General features: G+C 53.0%; 1 protein-coding gene across 1 annotated transcript in view; it reads left to right on the forward strand.

Moving 5' to 3' along the window:
* LOC144729021 (inactive dipeptidyl peptidase 10-like) overlaps positions 1–18,449 on the forward strand; it is a 378,451-nt gene that overhangs the window by 322,476 nt on the left and 37,526 nt on the right. Inside the window, exons 12-14 of the mRNA XM_078608853.1 lie at positions 13,887–13,994; positions 15,609–15,697; positions 18,114–18,161. Coding sequence (XP_078464979.1) covers positions 13,887–13,994; positions 15,609–15,697; positions 18,114–18,161 — 245 coding nt within the window. The remainder of the gene's footprint in view (positions 1–13,886; positions 13,995–15,608; positions 15,698–18,113; positions 18,162–18,449) is intronic.

The following is an 18,449-nucleotide window of genomic DNA, read 5'->3' on the forward strand; positions in this document are numbered from 1 at the left end:
TTTTTGGGGGGGGGGGGGGAGAGCTTTGTGACGTCTTATTTTAGGGGGGGGGGTCTGACTTTTTGTGACGCCGTGTGACGAGAGTGGGGGGGGGTCAAAAATGGTCCAAAATCGCATGACGTCATTTATGGACGGCCCCTTACGATTGAAGACGTGCCTGGTAGGGGGCTCCGCAGCGATGGCAACGCGTTCGTTTCGAATGTCTGCGAACCTCCTGTACTCGATAGATCTGCCGGCCACCCTCATGGCCAGAATCAATGACGACTGCCCGTGTACATGCGACGTGTTGCTGAAACCTCGAGGAAATAGAGACCTTAGTAACGATTAGCCCGGTTGGCATACGTACACACACGATTGCTACGAACAGAAATGAGTGGAGGTGCCCATATCAATTGTCACAGACATACAGTTGTCCTGTAAGTATAACCTACTTTCTGTGCTTCCTTAAATTGGTGAATATATTAACACAATGGAAAACAGGTTCATACATTTATTTAAAAAAAAAACATCCCAGTCATTGATTGAAAAGATAGATCTGAACATTTTGATCACTTTTCACGCCTTCAGGAATTATGCCAAAGTTGTCCACATTTCATTTTAATTCCCCATGAATGTTGTGATGGTAGAGCTTGATTGCCCAGGGTCTCACTACCCTGTAGCGAGTGACGTCGCCTCACTGGTAGTGCTGCGATGGTAGAGCTGTGAATGCCCAGGGTGCCACTATCGTGTGTTTGGTCGATTGTTCACCCTTGCGATGACTTCCAGTCTCGAGTTAGAAGCAGAAAAGCAAACGCCTCCTGCGAGATGAACGACAGCATAATGCAGGCAGAAAAAAGACACCTTCAACTGAATCGGTGCCAATAAATAGAATGAATTCCGCTCTTTGCTCCGGAGTTAAAGTGACAATAATGAATCTGAATTCACCGCAGCGAGGATATCATACATGCACGTGTCACAGCTCAACTTTGCGAAGCCAAAGTGAACCGTTAAGTATTCATTTTTTTCAAAATCGCATTAACTCCCGGGGCCCTGTGCCCTTGACACTCTCCCTTACCGCCTCCCCCGTGGGCCCCCTTATATATTTTTTGTTTTATAGATTTTCCTTTTTTTATTTGCCGCGTAGCCGTGTGGCCATGCGTCGCAGCCGAAACTCGCCTCCGCTATGAAAAGCCGAAAAGCGTGAGCGGGGCTGCCGTTTCCGGCGCGCGCGGCGGATTAACCGCGCGCATTTCTCGACTCTCGCGGGGGGCGGTTTTGGGGTGGGGGGGGGGGAAGGAGGGGGGGGGGTGCGCGCGCGCGTTAAAGGTGGAACGCGCGCCGCTCACGCGGCAGCAGCAGCACCACCGTGGAAATCGACCGGACGTTCCGGGGGTGGTGAGGTTGGGATGAGATGGTGGGGGGGGGTCACGTGGTACGTCATGTTTGCCGGCGTGCGATAATTTCGTCACAGTCCTCGGCTCCACGCTGAGCACCCCCAGCCACCACCCCCCCCCTCCCTTCATAACTTCTTAATATTCAAGTCCAAAAAACATGTGGGTTAAAGCCTTTCCTCATCTATATGTATATACACATATTATATGGGCAGCTGGACGGGGGGGGGGGTCCAGGATGGGTTTGAGATACCCACTCACCGCTGAAGTTAACCCTCGCTGGGAACCGAACTCGGCTAGCCCAGTTCACAGCGCAGTGCGACAACCCGTGGGGCGGGGGGTGAGGGGGGCGGGGGGTGAGGGGGGCGGGGGGTGAAGGGGGGCTGGGGGGAGGGGCTGCTGGGGGGAGGGGGGGGCTGGGGGGAGGGGCTGCTGGGGTGAGGGGGGGCTGGGGGGAGGGGCTGCTGGGGGGAGGGGCGCCCTGTCCAATGTCCCCGGCCCATGGGCACCCCGTGCAGTCACACCGCCTGCACACTCGAGCACGACGCTTTCGTTTGCGAGGGAAGCTCAGGAAGCGACGTCGTTGCCGGTTCCATCCGCCCGCGCTCAGACGGAGACGCCCGTTACGCGGTCGCACGTCGGTTTTATTTGAATAACAACATCACCGCGAATGTTTTTTTTATTATAAAAAAAAATCTGTGAATGTAACGGCATCTCGTCGATGCAGCAGCAGCGAGAGCGAGAAGAGGAGGCGAGAGGAGTACGTGGGGGCACTCGCTGGAGCGATGATTGAACGCGGGAGCTTTGTAGGCCGTTGCGTGAGATGAGGCGGCGTCCCTAGCGGGAGCCCCGTCTCGGCCGAGAGGAGTTCCCCTCTCCCCGTGGCCCTATCGACCGGCAGCAGCCGTGTTGGGACTCTCACCCACGGCACATTCGCAAACCGTCAAAGCATCATCATCATCATCAACAACAACAATAATTATAATGCCATTTACGTAGCGGCTTTTCATCAAGGATCTCACAGCGCTGTACAGGTCATAGCGGCAGCAGACACACAGCATAGACATAATTTTGATTTAAATACATTTTAATCAATTTACTGAAAGGACTGAAGGTTTAACAAGCGGAAGCGTATAAATAGGTTTTACAACCCATGTTAAAATGTCCACAGACTCCGAGAAGCCTGATATATCGTGTAAGCGCGATCCATAGTCTGGGGGCAACAGGGAAAAACGCTGGGTCACTCGTCCAGGCTCTCACCTGGTTCAGGTGCTCACCTGTTTATACTATCACACATGCAGGACTTCACCGGTTTAGACGCACACATTCAGGCTCACCTGGTTCGCGCCCTCACCTGGTTCAGGCCGTCACCTGGTTCAGGCCGTCACCTGGTTCAGGTTCTCGTCTGGTTCAGCCTCTCACCTGCTTAGACTCTCACCCATTCATCTTCCTCGTGCTGAATTCAGTTCGTGAGGAAGCGCCCAGCATGTGGAGCAAAACGTCGGACACTGTGCCGACGGAGCATGCAGTGCAACCCTGAAAACCACATCGTTCATCAACCTATGAACCGTTTTTGTTGATAATTGATGTACTATTGTTTTTCAGCCAGCATTTATTTTAGCAGAAAACGCTGGACCAGTCTTGACTTTAATCTGAGGTTCAGCAGTAAAGTAGGCCTGAGAAATAAATTATAATTGTACATCGAGGAAGGATCCCTTAAAGCTTGCACTTTTGAACCCTTTGAGAGCTCAATGAGAGATACATTTTCTCTTAACCTGTGGAGGGTTTGTTCGCCTGAGAATGCATCGTATTGCAATTGAGATGCAGGCAGCTGGGAATGTTTTGGCCACCGTTGGACGAATCGTCGTCTGCTTGTGAAGAGCAAGGCTCGGGGCGCCTCTCCACGCGCGTTGGCACCAAGTCTATTCTAAGCAAATGTCTTTCATAACAAAAAAAATACATGCTCAGACTGAATGTGCGACGTGGTGTTTGGTGGATACAGTAATAAATAAACTGTTTAGTCAATAGTCAGAAGCGATTTGCCGCTCAAATTCAGCTCATCTCTCGTTTACAGCCCGGATCCAGTGGTGGAAATTCCACATTCCTATGGCGGGGACGAGTTGTTTCCACAGGACATCGACTGTTAGCTCTACAATCACTGTCAACCCCACATAGTAGTACTAATTGCATCGACCCTGAGAGAACGATGGATATAGTTCGAGTCAAATCTCCCCAAACCAGGAGTAGTTGAACCTCGCAAACCTCCTGTTTGCGATTCTGCTCGCTCAGCGGCCTGAGCCAGCCTGGCCGGTGTCACAACATCGAGGCCAGCCCTCTACTTGCTGTACCGCTCTCTGCACGAGCGGGGGGGGGGGTAGCGGCGTTTGTTCTCGCAGGTCAGCGTCTCATGCCCACGACGGTCTTTCTACGGTCCATCAACCCCTCCCTGGCAATCCCAACTCATCGGGATTCCGCCACCACGCGTGTTTTGCAAAGCTGCGCCCCGTAATCCATCATCCCGTTACCCCCCCACCCACCCACCACTCTCTGGGCTCCCTGCGCGCGTGCGTGCGCGCGATCCGTAATTGCGTTGCCCTTTTATGGCGAAATTCGACCAAATAAATAAATAGGCGAGCAATTAGTCGGGGAAAATAATTAAGAAGTAAATTGGGTTGATCAACTCATTTACTCTCGAGGATTGTCAGGTGCCGCTGCATAAATTCATCACGTTTCAGTACGTTTTGGTATTATTGCCGTGTAATTAAGAATGCGTTAAGTAGAACGGGTGAAATGATTCCTCCTCCCGGCAAATTGTTGCAAATCACAACCACGATTTTATATATTTTGTTTTAATCCTCGCTTATTTTGTTTACGCTGCGAGCACATTTAACCTCGGGTTATCACGAGCACCCAATTCTCACGCATTGTGAGCTCTCTTGTACACAGCTCAGTCGTAACAATAACGGCAACTTGTAATGCGCATCATGGTATCCGCTCGCTCTCGCAAAACCGAGAGAGGGGGGGGGGACGAGAGGGAACCACAGACAAGTGGGGGGTGGGGGGGCGTGGGGGGGGGGGAAGCAGCGATCCGGTGCCAAACTCCGCCTAAGGCTCTGCGGTTCTCTCTCCGTCAAGGTGGTCTCGTCCACTTAATGAGAGGAGGAAATCGGAGCACCTGGAGCAACCCACGCGCACCCTGTCCCCCGTACGGCTGGCAAGCCAGGGGGTTGGCGACTCAACGACCCGCCCGCGGGAAGGGAGTTTTTACTTTTGTGCGGTGATCCACCAACCCTCGCCGACCTCCTCTGCAGTGCTGGATTACAGACCGCAGTGGTTTACTACATCTATATATATAAAATCGCAAATCTGTCTGTCTGTCCGTCTGTCTGTCTGTGTGTGTGTCTGTCTGTCTGTGTGTGTGTCTGTTTGTCTGTGTGTCGCCGGACCATACGCAGTTTCATTGGACGGCGGTTGCCCCTGGCAACGGGTAGCGACGCATTCGCTGCGGGGTGGACGCCATTTTTAATTCCCGTAAAAAATATGCGCACGCATTAACACGCGACTCTGAGGTAAATTCATCAAAGTTTCACGTCCTCTTCACTCCCCCCCCACCACAATGTGTGCAATTACTATTATAGGGTCGGTAGATTATAAAATTATAGCGATTAGACAGTATTATTGTAGCGCGGGGGGGGGGGGGGTAACGGCCCCTGTACCCAGCCTCAGCCGAGTGGGCAATTTAGGCGAGGCCGGAGGCTCTGCACGGTACTAGGCCTCGACACCCCACCACACTATAGGCCGTACATATTACTGCACAGCGGCCCAGGAGATCGTGGCTGGGTGGGGGGGGCAGGGGTAGCAGCCCATCTGTGTATATATGTAAGGTTATTAAGAAATATATTTTTCACCCGGGCAACGCCGGGTACTTATGCTAGTCTATATATATAAAATCGCAAATCTGTCTGTCTGTCTGTGTGTCGCCCGACCATACGCAGTTTCATTGGATGGCGGTTGCCCCTGGCAACGGGTAGCGACGCATTCGCTGCGGGGTGGACGCCATTTTTAATTCCCGTTAAAAATATACGCACGCATTAACACGCGACTCTGAGGTAAATTCATCAAAGTTTCACGTCCTCTTCACTCCCCCCCCACCACAATGTGTGCAATTACTATTATAGGGTCGGTAGATTATAAAATAATAGCGATTAGACAGTATTATTGTAGCGCGGGGGGGGGGGGGGGGTAACGGCCCCGGTACCCAGCCCCAGCCGGGTGGGCAATCTAGGCGAGGCTGGAGGCTCTGCACGGTACTAGGCCTCGACACCCCACCACACTATAGGCCGTACATATTACTGCACAGCGGCCGAGGAGATAGTGCCTGGGGGGGGGGGCAGGGGTAGCAGCCCATCTGTGTATATATGTAAGGTTATTAAGAAATATATTTTTCACCCGGGCAACGCCGGGTACTTATGCTAGTCTCCATATATAAAAGGCAAAGATGTGAATATGTGTGTCTGTTCAAAATGTTTAGCGTGCTTCCCGACATGCAACAAACTGGAAATTTGCCATGTGGGTACTTTCCAGACTGTACACCATGCACAAATTATTAAAATACACTTTTGTTTTTTTTTGGGGGGGGAGATCAATAATGCGTAGATTTTTTTGCACAGCAAGTGAGCTGTGACGTCACATCTGTCACGTGACCCGCGCATGTGGAAGCATAACGCATTGTAGTGTCGTGGTTAGCGCTACGCTGCGCTACGAACCCGGCGACCCGAGTTCGATTCCCGCTCACGGCCACCACCGGTGAAGATTATTGCAACCGGTCCTGGGTCTCCCCTAGGTCGACTCAGCCTCAAACGAGTAACTGGTGTGGTGTGTGAACATCGCCACTGTTGGAGACAAAGGCGGCCGGGCGTGGTTAATCCAAGTCCCGGGCGAAGCCGGGTAGTAAAGATAGTAGTCCATAAGTCTGAGTGTCATATTTCGATTTAAAGATTTCGTGACTGCAGGGATTAATCTTCTTGGTTCTTTCGGTAAAGTGACGTAGCCGTCTTCAGGTGAAGACGGCTGCTTGCGTTGTAGCCGAAACGTCGTGAGAATTATTTCATTTTATTATGTTTTATTTTTATTATTTTATTACTTCCCTTCTACGTGACTTTATCTGAGTGTCATGGCCACGGTCACATCGCTGTGGCTTGTCTTGAACGTTCCGTTCGTGCGGGAGATGTGCGCCACGGCCTGCTGTAGATGGTCCTGATGCGGCTGGTGGTTCATACCGCCGGTGCAGTGCTTGGGTCTCAAATGAGGTGTTTAGTCTGCACTGTTCGCTATCAGGCCGTTCTTCCGGATCTGTGCGGGATTCTAGGATGGTGACAGCAGCGGTTGCGATCCTGGAAGGGGGATCGGAACTTCAATTGGCGGCAAGGGACATTGCTGGTGCGGCGGTTGTCGTTTGCAAGGAACCGATAAGCTCACCGCGCTGAACCCATTCATACGGCTGGGTGTCGAGGCGGGGGGGGGGAGCGGGGGATTTAATAAGCCCACACTTAACGGTAACAATTCTCAATATGATTTAGTCTCACGCTCTCCTTACCTTGACATAGGCCAGAATTGCGAGCACACGTTCATGAATAATTACTGGAACGAGCGAAAGCTCATTTCTGATGCAGTGTTCATATGCAAGGGGTTCCAGAGTACATCGCGATAATTTATAATTTACCGAACAATGATCAGCACTTACATTTTTTTGGTCGGTTCGTTCATAATTATTCATACAACATTTATCGCGGCATTTCCTACAGTTGTGGACTACGGCGATGCACGTAAATGTTTATTCCGTCATTTAAATTAATGGTCATCTTCCTTTAACAAAGAAAAAATAAATCGCTGGCAGTCGGGAGATTTGGTTGACCGCACTTCAACCGCGCTGGTCATTGTTGGCCGGTCAAAGTGGGGGCCCATTACTGGCTCTGTTATCGTCGTCATTTAGAAGTGCTGGGAGGTGGGGGTAGAGGGGGTGAGGGCGGATTACAAAGGTTCAAGGGCGGAGGGGGGGGGGGCTCAACATATTCCATGTTGAACAAACTACGTACGAATATTTAAGAAAAAAAATCACTGAACAGAAATGGGCCGCGATACGATCTCCTTTTGTCTATCTTGCACTCTCTGCCGCAGTTCTCATCTCCTGTGTGTATGATGATAATACATTGCAATGATATTGTAGCGACATTGGGCAACTCGGTGAAGTGTGGGGCGTGGGTGGCTGAGCCTTTGGCAGGGGGGGGGGGGTGAGTCGGCGGGGAGGGGCTGCGGGGAAAGCTGAACCCACAGGGGGTGGTGGGGCTGGGCGGGTTGGGTCGCCATGTGGTGGCTGCGCTTGCCGGGCTTTGCTGCCGCGTGCGTCGGCCGAGCGGAGGCCTCGGCTTTATCGCACCTTGGGCAGCCGACTCGGCGATTAGCGCTCCCATTCAGCCGTGAATTCCAACTTAAAGCAGTTTGTGTGTGTTTTTTTTTTAAGTGGATAAAATCACATGACGTTCACTCATTATGTTGAAGGAATAGGTTTACGCACACACATAAATAAATGTATGAACAGAAGCCCTGCCTCATATTAAAATCATGAATTTGCTGACAGGCGTTTTGGACGCTGACTCGAACTTAGCGGGGCGTCTTGTGAATCTCAGCCTCTCTCGCGTATAATACACGGGAAGAGACGGCTACGTTCGTGGGGCCATTGAGGGCAATGACTGCGTTGGGGTTACTGGGTACGTAGCGGGCGCCATAGAGGCAATCATTCAGACGTTGTGTAAGACCACAGGCAAGCTAGGAAGGCAGCCAGAACTCTCGTCAAAATTGCCCTAATCTCTGCGGCCCGATATCGCGATGTTTGGCCAAATCCGGGAATGATCGTTTATAGACGTGGGAGGAAACCGAAGTGCTTGGAGACAAGCCACGAATTCGAAGGGGGGGGGGGAGGGGGGTATGACACTCAATCCCCGTACAGACGGAATACAGATGGAAATTAACCCACCTGCAATAATGCCCTCACGCCCCAGCAAGGCAAGAGATGGCGACCTCAATGCCCTCCCGCGGGTAGAGTGAGGAGCCTGGTATTAGCCACCAACACCCGACGTTGTACTGTACGTACGTACGCGTACGCGTGTCTGTGTGCGTTCGCGTGTGCGCGTGCACGTGTTCACGTGTGTTAGTGTATTGCTTTGTGTTTTGGGATCCAGCGGAAATGATGCACATTACATTGCTCCACTGGGAAGTGAATCTAATTTCACATTCCCAGGCAAAACCCACAGCCGATTATGACGCCGCTTGTGCCTTCATTTCCCCCAGCACAGCAAAATAAAAACAAATTGTCCAATATCAGCTTGTTTATTGGAGGACATTTCGAATTTTCTCAAGCAATCCACAAGATGTTGCAGGCTCAAAAGTGTCCGTGGCGCTTGATGAACCAGTAGCATTAAAACAATCTCCAGATTAACCCCTTTAAACATTTCACAAGCCGAAAGGTACTGTCTTCTTGTGAATGTCAATGTGTTCGGAAACGAATTGCCAATGTCGAGGTCTGCTGCTCGCCACGGCGAGGAGGCTTCATGAGAGAAAGAGAGAGTTTGTGTCGTTTTGCTCTTCCTCCTCCTGCGTTGAAGGAGCGGGGAATACAGTGTGTTTACGATATGGCCCATCGTGTGGCTTGCATGGCCACGGCCACAGCACTGTGGCTGTGTCTTTAAACACATTCCTGCGGAGGGAGCTGGTAGGAACGTTGGGTTGCTCGGTCAATGGCCAGGGTCAACGGCGGCGTGGTGTATTCCACAAATATGCCCAACTGTGAGGGCGGGCACAAGCCGGCGTGAGTAGGTTAAACGTTGAGTTTTATAAGGGCACCACGGGGTGACCAGCCCCTCCCCACCCAGCCCCACCCCTCCCACCCCCCACCCAGCCCACCCAGCCCCTCCCCACCCAGCCCCTCCCTGCACGACGGACACAATAATCCCCTGTGGGCTGGTGTAACCAGGAGGTTCCTACAAGTATTAACCATTCATGAAGGAGATGTCTGCATCGGCCTAGTGATGTCCTGATGCGATTCCTGGTTCCATCACTGGTGTCTTCGAGGAGGAGGAGGGATGTCAAAGCCAGGAGGTGCGATGATGTTTGGGTCTCGAATGAGGAGGTCTTTATTCCTGACACTCTTTTCGCCAACGCGATCGCAGAATGGGGATCTGGACTTGAGTTTCGCAATGCACGTCGTTCAAGTTGCTCGTCAGAATGTTAGCAGTGTCGGGCTGTCCCACACCACACAGCGCGCTGCCGGCGAGGGTTGCCCATCGGCGTTGGATGCAGAAAAGCGACGATTACAACCACGGCAATGTCTCCGTCGCATGCATGTCATAGTGTGAATCGAGCGCTTCCCTTGCCGGTGTCACGTGACGGTGGCAGCCCTGCATCGCGGGGGTCGTGGGGAAGAGCCTTGGAAGGTGACGCCGAGGGCCTCGACCTCTTCCCAGCCGCTAGTGGCGCTCGTTCGTACCACGTGACGCGTGCTTCCTCCCGTGCCAATCATCCCGTTCACGTTCAGAGCCGCGCGGGGCGGAAGGGACGCTGCGTGGTGCTTCACAGCGCACCGGACCTGCGATCCAGAGGTCGCCGGTTCGATTCGATCTCCGGGCGCGGCCGTTGCAGCTCCCGGATGCGAGTTTAATCAAACCTCCGGTTCAGCGCTGCCCGACGTTCACCCGTCACGGGCCCTCTGAGCTACCCGGTCACCTAATTGGATGAATTTAAGATGAAACACTCGGCGACCTTTCTTGCATGCCTATACATCTCCCTCACCCAATCATCGCTCTTATTCACCTGTGAGAGTCCCTAGCATTAATCACCACTTCTGGCCTTTGATGCCGGTGTGGGTTGGGGGATGGGCGGTTTGGGGTGTGCAGGGGGGGGGGGAGGGAATTTTGTAACACTTTTTAATGTGCACACTTTGCTATATTAATATTTTCGCTGGCTCGTGCTCGTGCCGTTGGGTGTGGAATAATGATGTGGCGGCGGCCGTCACGGAGGTGAGCGCGCGCCGCGTGTGTGTGTGTGTGTGTGCTCACGTGTGGCGGAGCTCACGCACGGTGGCACACGCTCACGCGCACGCATGCACGCGCGCACGCGTGAGCGTGCCCATGCTCAATTCAGGAAACCTATTAACTCTTATCTGTGGTGTGGCCAGAACCACGGCCGGCCACCTTTGTCTCCCCAGTGCTGATGTTTACACACCGCACCAGGTACTCATTCCGGCTTGCATACACAAATATCCTCTGTATAGCCTTAACAGACTGTTGGAGCAAATGCTGTTCGTGAGTAACAGCTATGAAGGCCGGAATGGCACACGAGGGGGTGTGTGGCCAGCACCACGCCCGGTCGCCTTTATTTGCCTAATGACGATGTTTACACACCACACCAGGTACTCAATTGAGGCTGAGTCGACCTAGGAGAGGCCCAGGACTTGTTCAGATAATCGTCACTGGTGTTGGCCGTGAGCAGGAATCAAACTCGGATATCCGGGTGTTTAACGCATCACGCTAACCGCTGCGCCACCGCTCCCCACGCATACATACATACATACACACATACACGCACACACGCATCTACGCATTTCCAATTTGAACCATTCATTTTACAATATTTTTCTCACACCGCGCCCTCGTGGGTAATTAATTAGTCTGCATATTTTCAATCTAGATTATTTAATTTGTTGTTCTCTTTTTAACCTTAAATATGTTTTTGATTCGTCTGTATGAATCAAATACGGGCTGCGTTGAGAGTCATGCAACCTTGAACCCCCGTCACTTCTCCCCAGGTCTGAATCCGTTAACCCCTTTCGCGAAACATCGTGAGATCACACGATTTAAATAAATAAAAGACATCGGCAGAACGTTGCACCTCGCTGTACACGCGTGACAACAGGAGCACATCCATCATCTTGCGGCAACACGGTCCAAGGTTGCAGGTGCACTTTATAACACTGGTCAACACACTTTTTCTGGCATAAGGTATTCCAACGGTTTCAATGTAATTTTGAGGTGCTGATTCCAAATCTGGCATCAGTTTTTGTCTATCACATCAGATTTTTCAGATATCAAATATTGCATTTTCAAGAAAAACTGCAAAAGAAAAATATTAAATAAATGTGGATATCTACATAAAATTACATTAAAAACACACTATCCTAAAAATACAGCACCATATTTTAACACTAAAGCAGTCACTGACTCGCGACAACTTACAATCATAAGTGACAGAGTTAATTTCGGGTAAAATCAATGAAAATGGGGTATGCCAATAGCATAAAAATGAGATGTGATAGGGCAAATCTGAGATCAGATTTGGAATCAGCACCCTGAAATTTGTCTAAAACAGCTGCAAAAGTCCAGGCCAGAATTTTTTTTTTTTTGTTAACCAGAGTTATTCATGCCATTGCTGGTGGAAGGGCCTCCTCCACTCGAGCCAGCTCCAGAGAGGCCCTTCTAAAAAGCTTCTTCGGCCTGCCGGACATCGGCGAAAAAAGAGCTTCATAGCTCATCGGATTCCTCCAGTCTAAACCAAGACTGATTCTGACTGAGCAGACGTCTTGGGAGAGGTGGAACTATACCCACACTTTACCCCGCCGCACGCGACCTGCCAATCGACTGAACTTGCGGTGTTGACCCATTTTCGCCGCCGGGTGGACTGAAGCGATGGCTGGTTGCTCATGAACCTGCGCCGTGGTTTCGACTGCAGCGCCCTGAGGTGGGGTCGCATTGGCGACCTGTGGAGTGCGAGACCCCACACCTCACTCCACTGTGCCGGCGTCCCCGCGGTTATAAAAGTAAATTGTCAAAAATTCGGTGGCAATTTCGTCTTCAGTACAATGAGACGTTACCGTGCGCTGGCGCTGCACCTTCATCTCGTGTGTCATTTCTACCATGCTGGTAACATTTTGTGCCCATTATGGCGTCAGTAATTTGAAATTGTGAGTTTTTGATGGTGGTCTGTGTGGACAGGTACGACAACGACGATGACGCTGCAAGGTGATCCAGGGGCCTCACGGTGGCTGATTCTGATCGCAGAGTTGGCACTTCCCGAGATGCTCGCTTCTAAATATGATGGGCCACCCATAATTAATTAGACCAGCTTGTCCTATGTAGTGGGTTCATGATCTCAGCCTAGTCTCCAATTACTGTTATATTATTATTATAATGAACAATTCTTCGTCAATGCACTGCTGGATGAAGGCCTCCTCATGTCAATATTCATAAGGGGTGGGAAGGTTGTTAGTCCATTCTTCACCATGCCGGCCAGTGCGGATTGATGAAGCAGAGACGCCACGTCTGGTTTAGATGTCATTTGCCAGTGACATTCGCTGCCACTTTAATGATTCAGGTTTCTGGGTTAATTATGCAGTGCACCAATCAAGATAATTGTAATTTTAGGTCGTGAAGTCTCACACTGTAACGACACGGACCGGAGGCCATCCCACGTTATTTTTGGTGTTTGGTATTTACCAGCGGGCGGTTGACAGGCCTGTGACAAACGGCGGATGAAATTAAACAAGGGCTTAGGAGTGCGTTGAAAAAAAAGTTCTGGAGAGATGCGTGCCTGGAATTTACGTTGAGAGACAGAAGAAGAAAAAAAGCATGCATCAGAGAAGAAAAACATCTGAATTTATTTTAAAAAATCTTGTGCAGACGGTTAAGAAATGTAAGTGGGCTTGGGAATGAAACATCGCTAGAGGGGATAGTGGCTGATGGACAAGACTGCTCACAGCATGCCAGCCACAGGAATGACCTACGCCGGGAGAGGACAACTCCCTCGGGAGATGGAGCAATGAGACGAGTTCACACGCGGGTGCAAGACGGCTCACGGGCACGGCGGTACCGCGAGGTGGTGGCGATGTTGTTGGGAAGGCCTTCGTCCAGCAGTGGACATAAACGTCTGACGATGACGACGAAGGGCCTGACGGGAGGAAGTAAGAGAGAAAAGTGCGCCCCGGGGGCTGCGTGTTGACGAGGACATGGAGCGGGGTGCGACGTGTGAAAGGACGGAGGGAATGGTAACCAAGAAACTTGGCCCCAGGGCAGGGAACTGGGGAAGAGGTTTTGGCCGATCGGCATCGTTGTTGTCGTTGTTGGGATTGCCGTTGTAGCACCGGGCTGCTGTAGGCTGCTGAGCCTTGACCCTCCGTCAGCTGTCATGTCACAAGCCAGCAGGGCCGTGCGTTCCATATTTCATGGCGCACTGGGTGGTGGTGGTGGTGGCTACGCTGCCACACGAGGCTGCCTGTAATCCACCGAGGGTTGACGGATCGCCACACAAATGTTATGAAACTCCCTTCCCGGAACAAAGGCGGCCGGGCCGTGGTGTTGGCCACCCACCTCCTCGTGTGGGCCTTCACAGGTGCTTGCTAGCAGGCACTTGCCACAATAGTTGCGCTAAGGCTATGCGGGCGACCTTTGTCTTTGTCCGCGCTGTCCATAGGGTGAGAAGCCGCTCTTCTCGGCAGAGGGAACGCGGTTTTTCCTGCCGCTGCCGGTGAAGCAGGGAGGCCGTGGAGACTTCTACCACCTCGCCATGTTCACCACGCAGGTGCGGCGACGCGGAAACACCAACACCACCAACACCAACACCACCACCACCACCGCCACCGCCACCACCACCAACACCACCACCACCAGCACCACCAACACCAGCACCACCACCGCCACCACCACCAACACCGCCACCACCGCCACCACCAACACCGCCACCACCACCAACACCGCCACCACCGCCACCACTGCCACCACCACCAACACTGCCACCACCGCTACCACCGCCACCACCACCAACACCGCCACCACCGCCACCACCACCAACACCACCACCACCACCGCCACCACCACCAACACCGCCACCACCACCAACACCGCCACCACCACCACCAACACCGCCACCACCGCCACCACCACCAGCACCGCCACCAACACCGCCACCACCACCACCAGCACCACCACCAGCACCAGCACCGCCACCACCACCAGCACCGCCACCACCGCCACCACCACCACCGCCACCAACACCGCCACCACCACCACGGGCACCACCACCACCAACACCACCACCACCGCCACCAACACCACCGCCACCACCAACACCGCCACCACCGCTACCACCGCCACCACCACCAACACCGCCACCACCGCCACCACCACCAACACCGCCACCACCGCCACCACCACCAACACCGCCACCACCAGCACCACCACCGCCACCACCACCAACACCGCCACCACCACCAGCACCGCCACCACCACCACCAACACCGCCACCACCGCTACCACCACCAGCACCGCCACCAACACCGCCACCACCACCACCAGCACCACCACCAGCACCAGCACCGCCACCACCACCACCGCCACCAACACCGCCACCACCACCACGGCCACCGCCACCACCACCAACACCGCCACCACCGCCACCACCACCAACACTGCCACCACCGCCACCACCACCAACACCGCCACCACCACCAACACCGCCACCACCGCCACCACCAACACTGCCACCACCGCCACCACCACCACCACCGCCACCACCGCCACCACCACCAACACTGCCACCACCGCCACCACCACCACCACCAACACCGCCACCACCACCAGCACCGTCACGCCCACAGCCACAACAACCGCGCGCGACTGACGTGGACAACCGTCGTGCAGCAATCACAGATCACGACGACCGCCATCATCACGCGCCCGTGCCAACTACACTGCACCACTGGCCGTGGCCCATGTTCACATGGATGTTGTGATGGGTTGTGTTTAGAGATGTAACTCCTCGTGGTAAAGATCACGTCGCGGTAACAGCTGGGGGTTATTGCGCAGTTGCCTGAATTGTGCATGGTGATGCTATGGTGAAATCTGTGACTGTGATGTGGTGGCGATTTGGAGGTGATGTGGTGATTTGGTCGTGATTTGGTGGTGATGTCATTGTGGTTTTGCGGTGTCGTTTTTCGGTGATTCGGTGGGGATTTGGTGGTGATGTGGTGATTTGGTCGTCATTTTGTGGTGATGTCATCGTGGTTTTGCAGTGTCGATTTTGCGGTGATCTGGTGATGATTTGGTGGTGATGTGGTGATTTGGTCGTCATTTGGTGGTGATGTCATCATGGTTTTGCGGTGATTCGGTGGTAATTTGGTGGTGATGTGGTACACAGGAGCGAGGAGGCCAGGACGTGCGCTATCTCACTTCTGGGGACTGGGAGGTCACGGAGATCGTGGCGTATGATGAGCAGCTACAGAGAGTGTCAGTATCCAACCCTGCCCTGCCACCACACACACTGCTCCTGCTACATACAAACAGCATTCTTACTGTGTTCAACCAGCATACCGCAGACTAAAACAACATACTCACCCACTCACCCACCCACTAACTCACCCACTCATTCACCCACTCACTCACCCACTCATTCACCCACTCACTCAATCACTCACCCACTCACTCACGCACACATTTATCCACTTACTCACCCACTGACTCACCCACTCACTCACTCACTCATCCACTTATTAACCAACTCACTCACTCACCCATTCACCCACTCACTCACCCACTTACTCACCCACTCACTCACCCACTCACTCACTCGCCCACTCTCCCACTCATTCACTCACTTACCCACTCATTGACTCGCTGTTCCCGTGAACTTCACTCACTGATTCCTCCTTCCAATGTTGAGGACTCTACCAGACTGATTGTTTAGTCTCATCCACATTGTTCACCCACTCACCCTCTCACTCGCCCACTCACCCTCTCACTCGCCCACTCGCCGTCTCACTCACCTGCTTGCACACTCACTCGCCACACTGCAGGTCTTTTTCTTCCATCGCACTGCTCGACTTTGCAATTCCATAATTGCCTCCCGCCATCTCTCTTTGCCAAGCTCTTATGAATAAGCCAAGAAACGCATCGACTGTTTATCTATTACACTTCCAATCGACATGTTTGTCGCTGACCACTTGGCATGTTTGGACCTTTGGGCCTGTGCCAGAGGTCGCAAACGGGTTTTGATTCCTTACCCGTACACGTACCCAGCCGCACCAGGGTCGCAAACGGGTACCCGTACCCGGCCGTACCCGTACTCTACCCGTACCCGGCCGGGTATCGGGTAGGGTACGGGTATCGGGTACCTGATTGCGACCTCTGAGATGAAGCCATGTTGCAGGCGCGGGTGGGTAGATTCTAGGAACTTGAATTGTGAGAAGAGACAAGACGTTGGGAAATGAGTGACAAACAGTTACTCACCAGTGATTCACGTTCTACCCGTACCCGTACCCGGCCGCACCAGGGTCGCAAACGGTACCCGGAGGGTACGGGTAGCCGGGTATCGGGTAGGGTACGGGTATCGGGTAGGGTACGGGTATCTGGTAGGGTACGGGTATCGGGTAGGGTACGGGTATCCGGTAGGGTACGGGTATCTGGTAGGGTACGGGTATCTGGTAGGGTACGGGTATCTGGTAGGGTACGGGTATCTGGTAGGGTACGGGTATCTGGTAGGGTACGGGTATCGGGTAGGGTACGGGTATCGGGTACCCGGTTGCGACCTCTGGCATGTGCTCTGCAGCCACGATAACACCCCCCCCCCCCGCACTAACACCACAAACCCTCCGTCTGCGATTGGCATTGTGGTGCATGCACAACAAACAACGTCGTTGTAAGAATCTGGAGAATATCCCTCTGCAACCGAGGTCTACTCGTCCTCCTCTGCTGTCCCCAACGTCTTGAGCTTCCTTCCCCCAGCTGTCCGTACTGCCGACTCCCTGCCCCGGTGTAAGTCCAGGCCCAATGCTCTCCGTGTTTCCTCCTGCGTCTAACTGATTGCCTCCGTCTACACAATGAACACACCCGATGTTTCCGTGCAGCGTCTTGAGACGCGGTCCCGTTTAGACGCTCGCTTATAAAGAGCCACGTTGTGTTGGAAAGTGCAGTCACTTTACTGGCCTCGTTTGTACAGAAGCAAGGACCTTAAGAAGTGAGGGACCTATGGTATTGAGGAATTGCCTCTGTGTGTATGTATGTCGAACTTCTTTTCCACCGTACGTAGCCAACCTGCGCTAATGGGAGGTGCTTGGGAAGGACAACAAACCGAACGCAAAAAGCAGTTTCGTGTTTCGTTTGTTCTACTTGCAGCCTTTGACCTCGGACAAACACCCGCGACTGCTGATTGGTGATGGAGGGTAGAGCAGAGGTGGTGTGATCAGCGTTGGTGTGGGGAGCGGTGGGGGGGGGGGGTTGGGGTTCGTGAGAGCCGACACGATGATTAACCACCTGCATAGGACGGGCTGCGCTCGACTGCAACACCCTGGTGTGGCCGGCTACCGACTAGAAACGACGGATGCTGTCACGCGGACGATCGACCATGGCCAATGGGGGAGCCAAGTGAATGACACGCGTCCAAAAGGGTGACCGAGGGGTGAAATCCGTTCCATGCTCATCGGCGAGACGGAGGGTAGCCGCTGGCGGCGGCGTGGTGTGTGTGGCCTGAGACAGGCAACTGCCGCTGGGGATGATTATGACGAAACTGATTGCTCTGCACGCGGCAATTGCGAGGAAAATCATTGACTGCAGTCGGATCGATTGCGGCGTGAGCGCTGAGCCTCTTCCGCACGGCTGCACCACTCATCCCTGCCGTGTTTGTCTCCCCGCTGCTGCTCGCACGCAGGTACTTCATGAGCACCGAGGAGTCGCCCCTGCAACGGCACCTGTACAGGTGAGCGACGGTGTCACCTCGTCCGATGGTGGCGAGATTGAAAACGAATTTCTAGGTTCTTCTTGGTTCTTTCGGTAAAGTCACATAGAATGGAAATAATAAAATAATAAAAATAAACCTATAAAATAATTCTCACGACGTTTCGGCCACAACGCAAGCAGCCGTCCTCAGGTGGAGAACAGGTCTGTCGAGAAGACAGAGTCTCAATCATTCAGAATCCCTGCAGTCACGAAAGCTTTAAATCGAAATTAAATTTCAAGGTTATAAAACTAAATTCTTCAGGACTGA

Source organism: Lampetra planeri, chromosome 31 (assembly GCF_965212315.1).
Source record: "Lampetra planeri chromosome 31, kcLamPlan1.2.h2, whole genome shotgun sequence".
Taxonomy (NCBI): domain Eukaryota; kingdom Metazoa; phylum Chordata; class Hyperoartia; order Petromyzontiformes; family Petromyzontidae; genus Lampetra; species Lampetra planeri.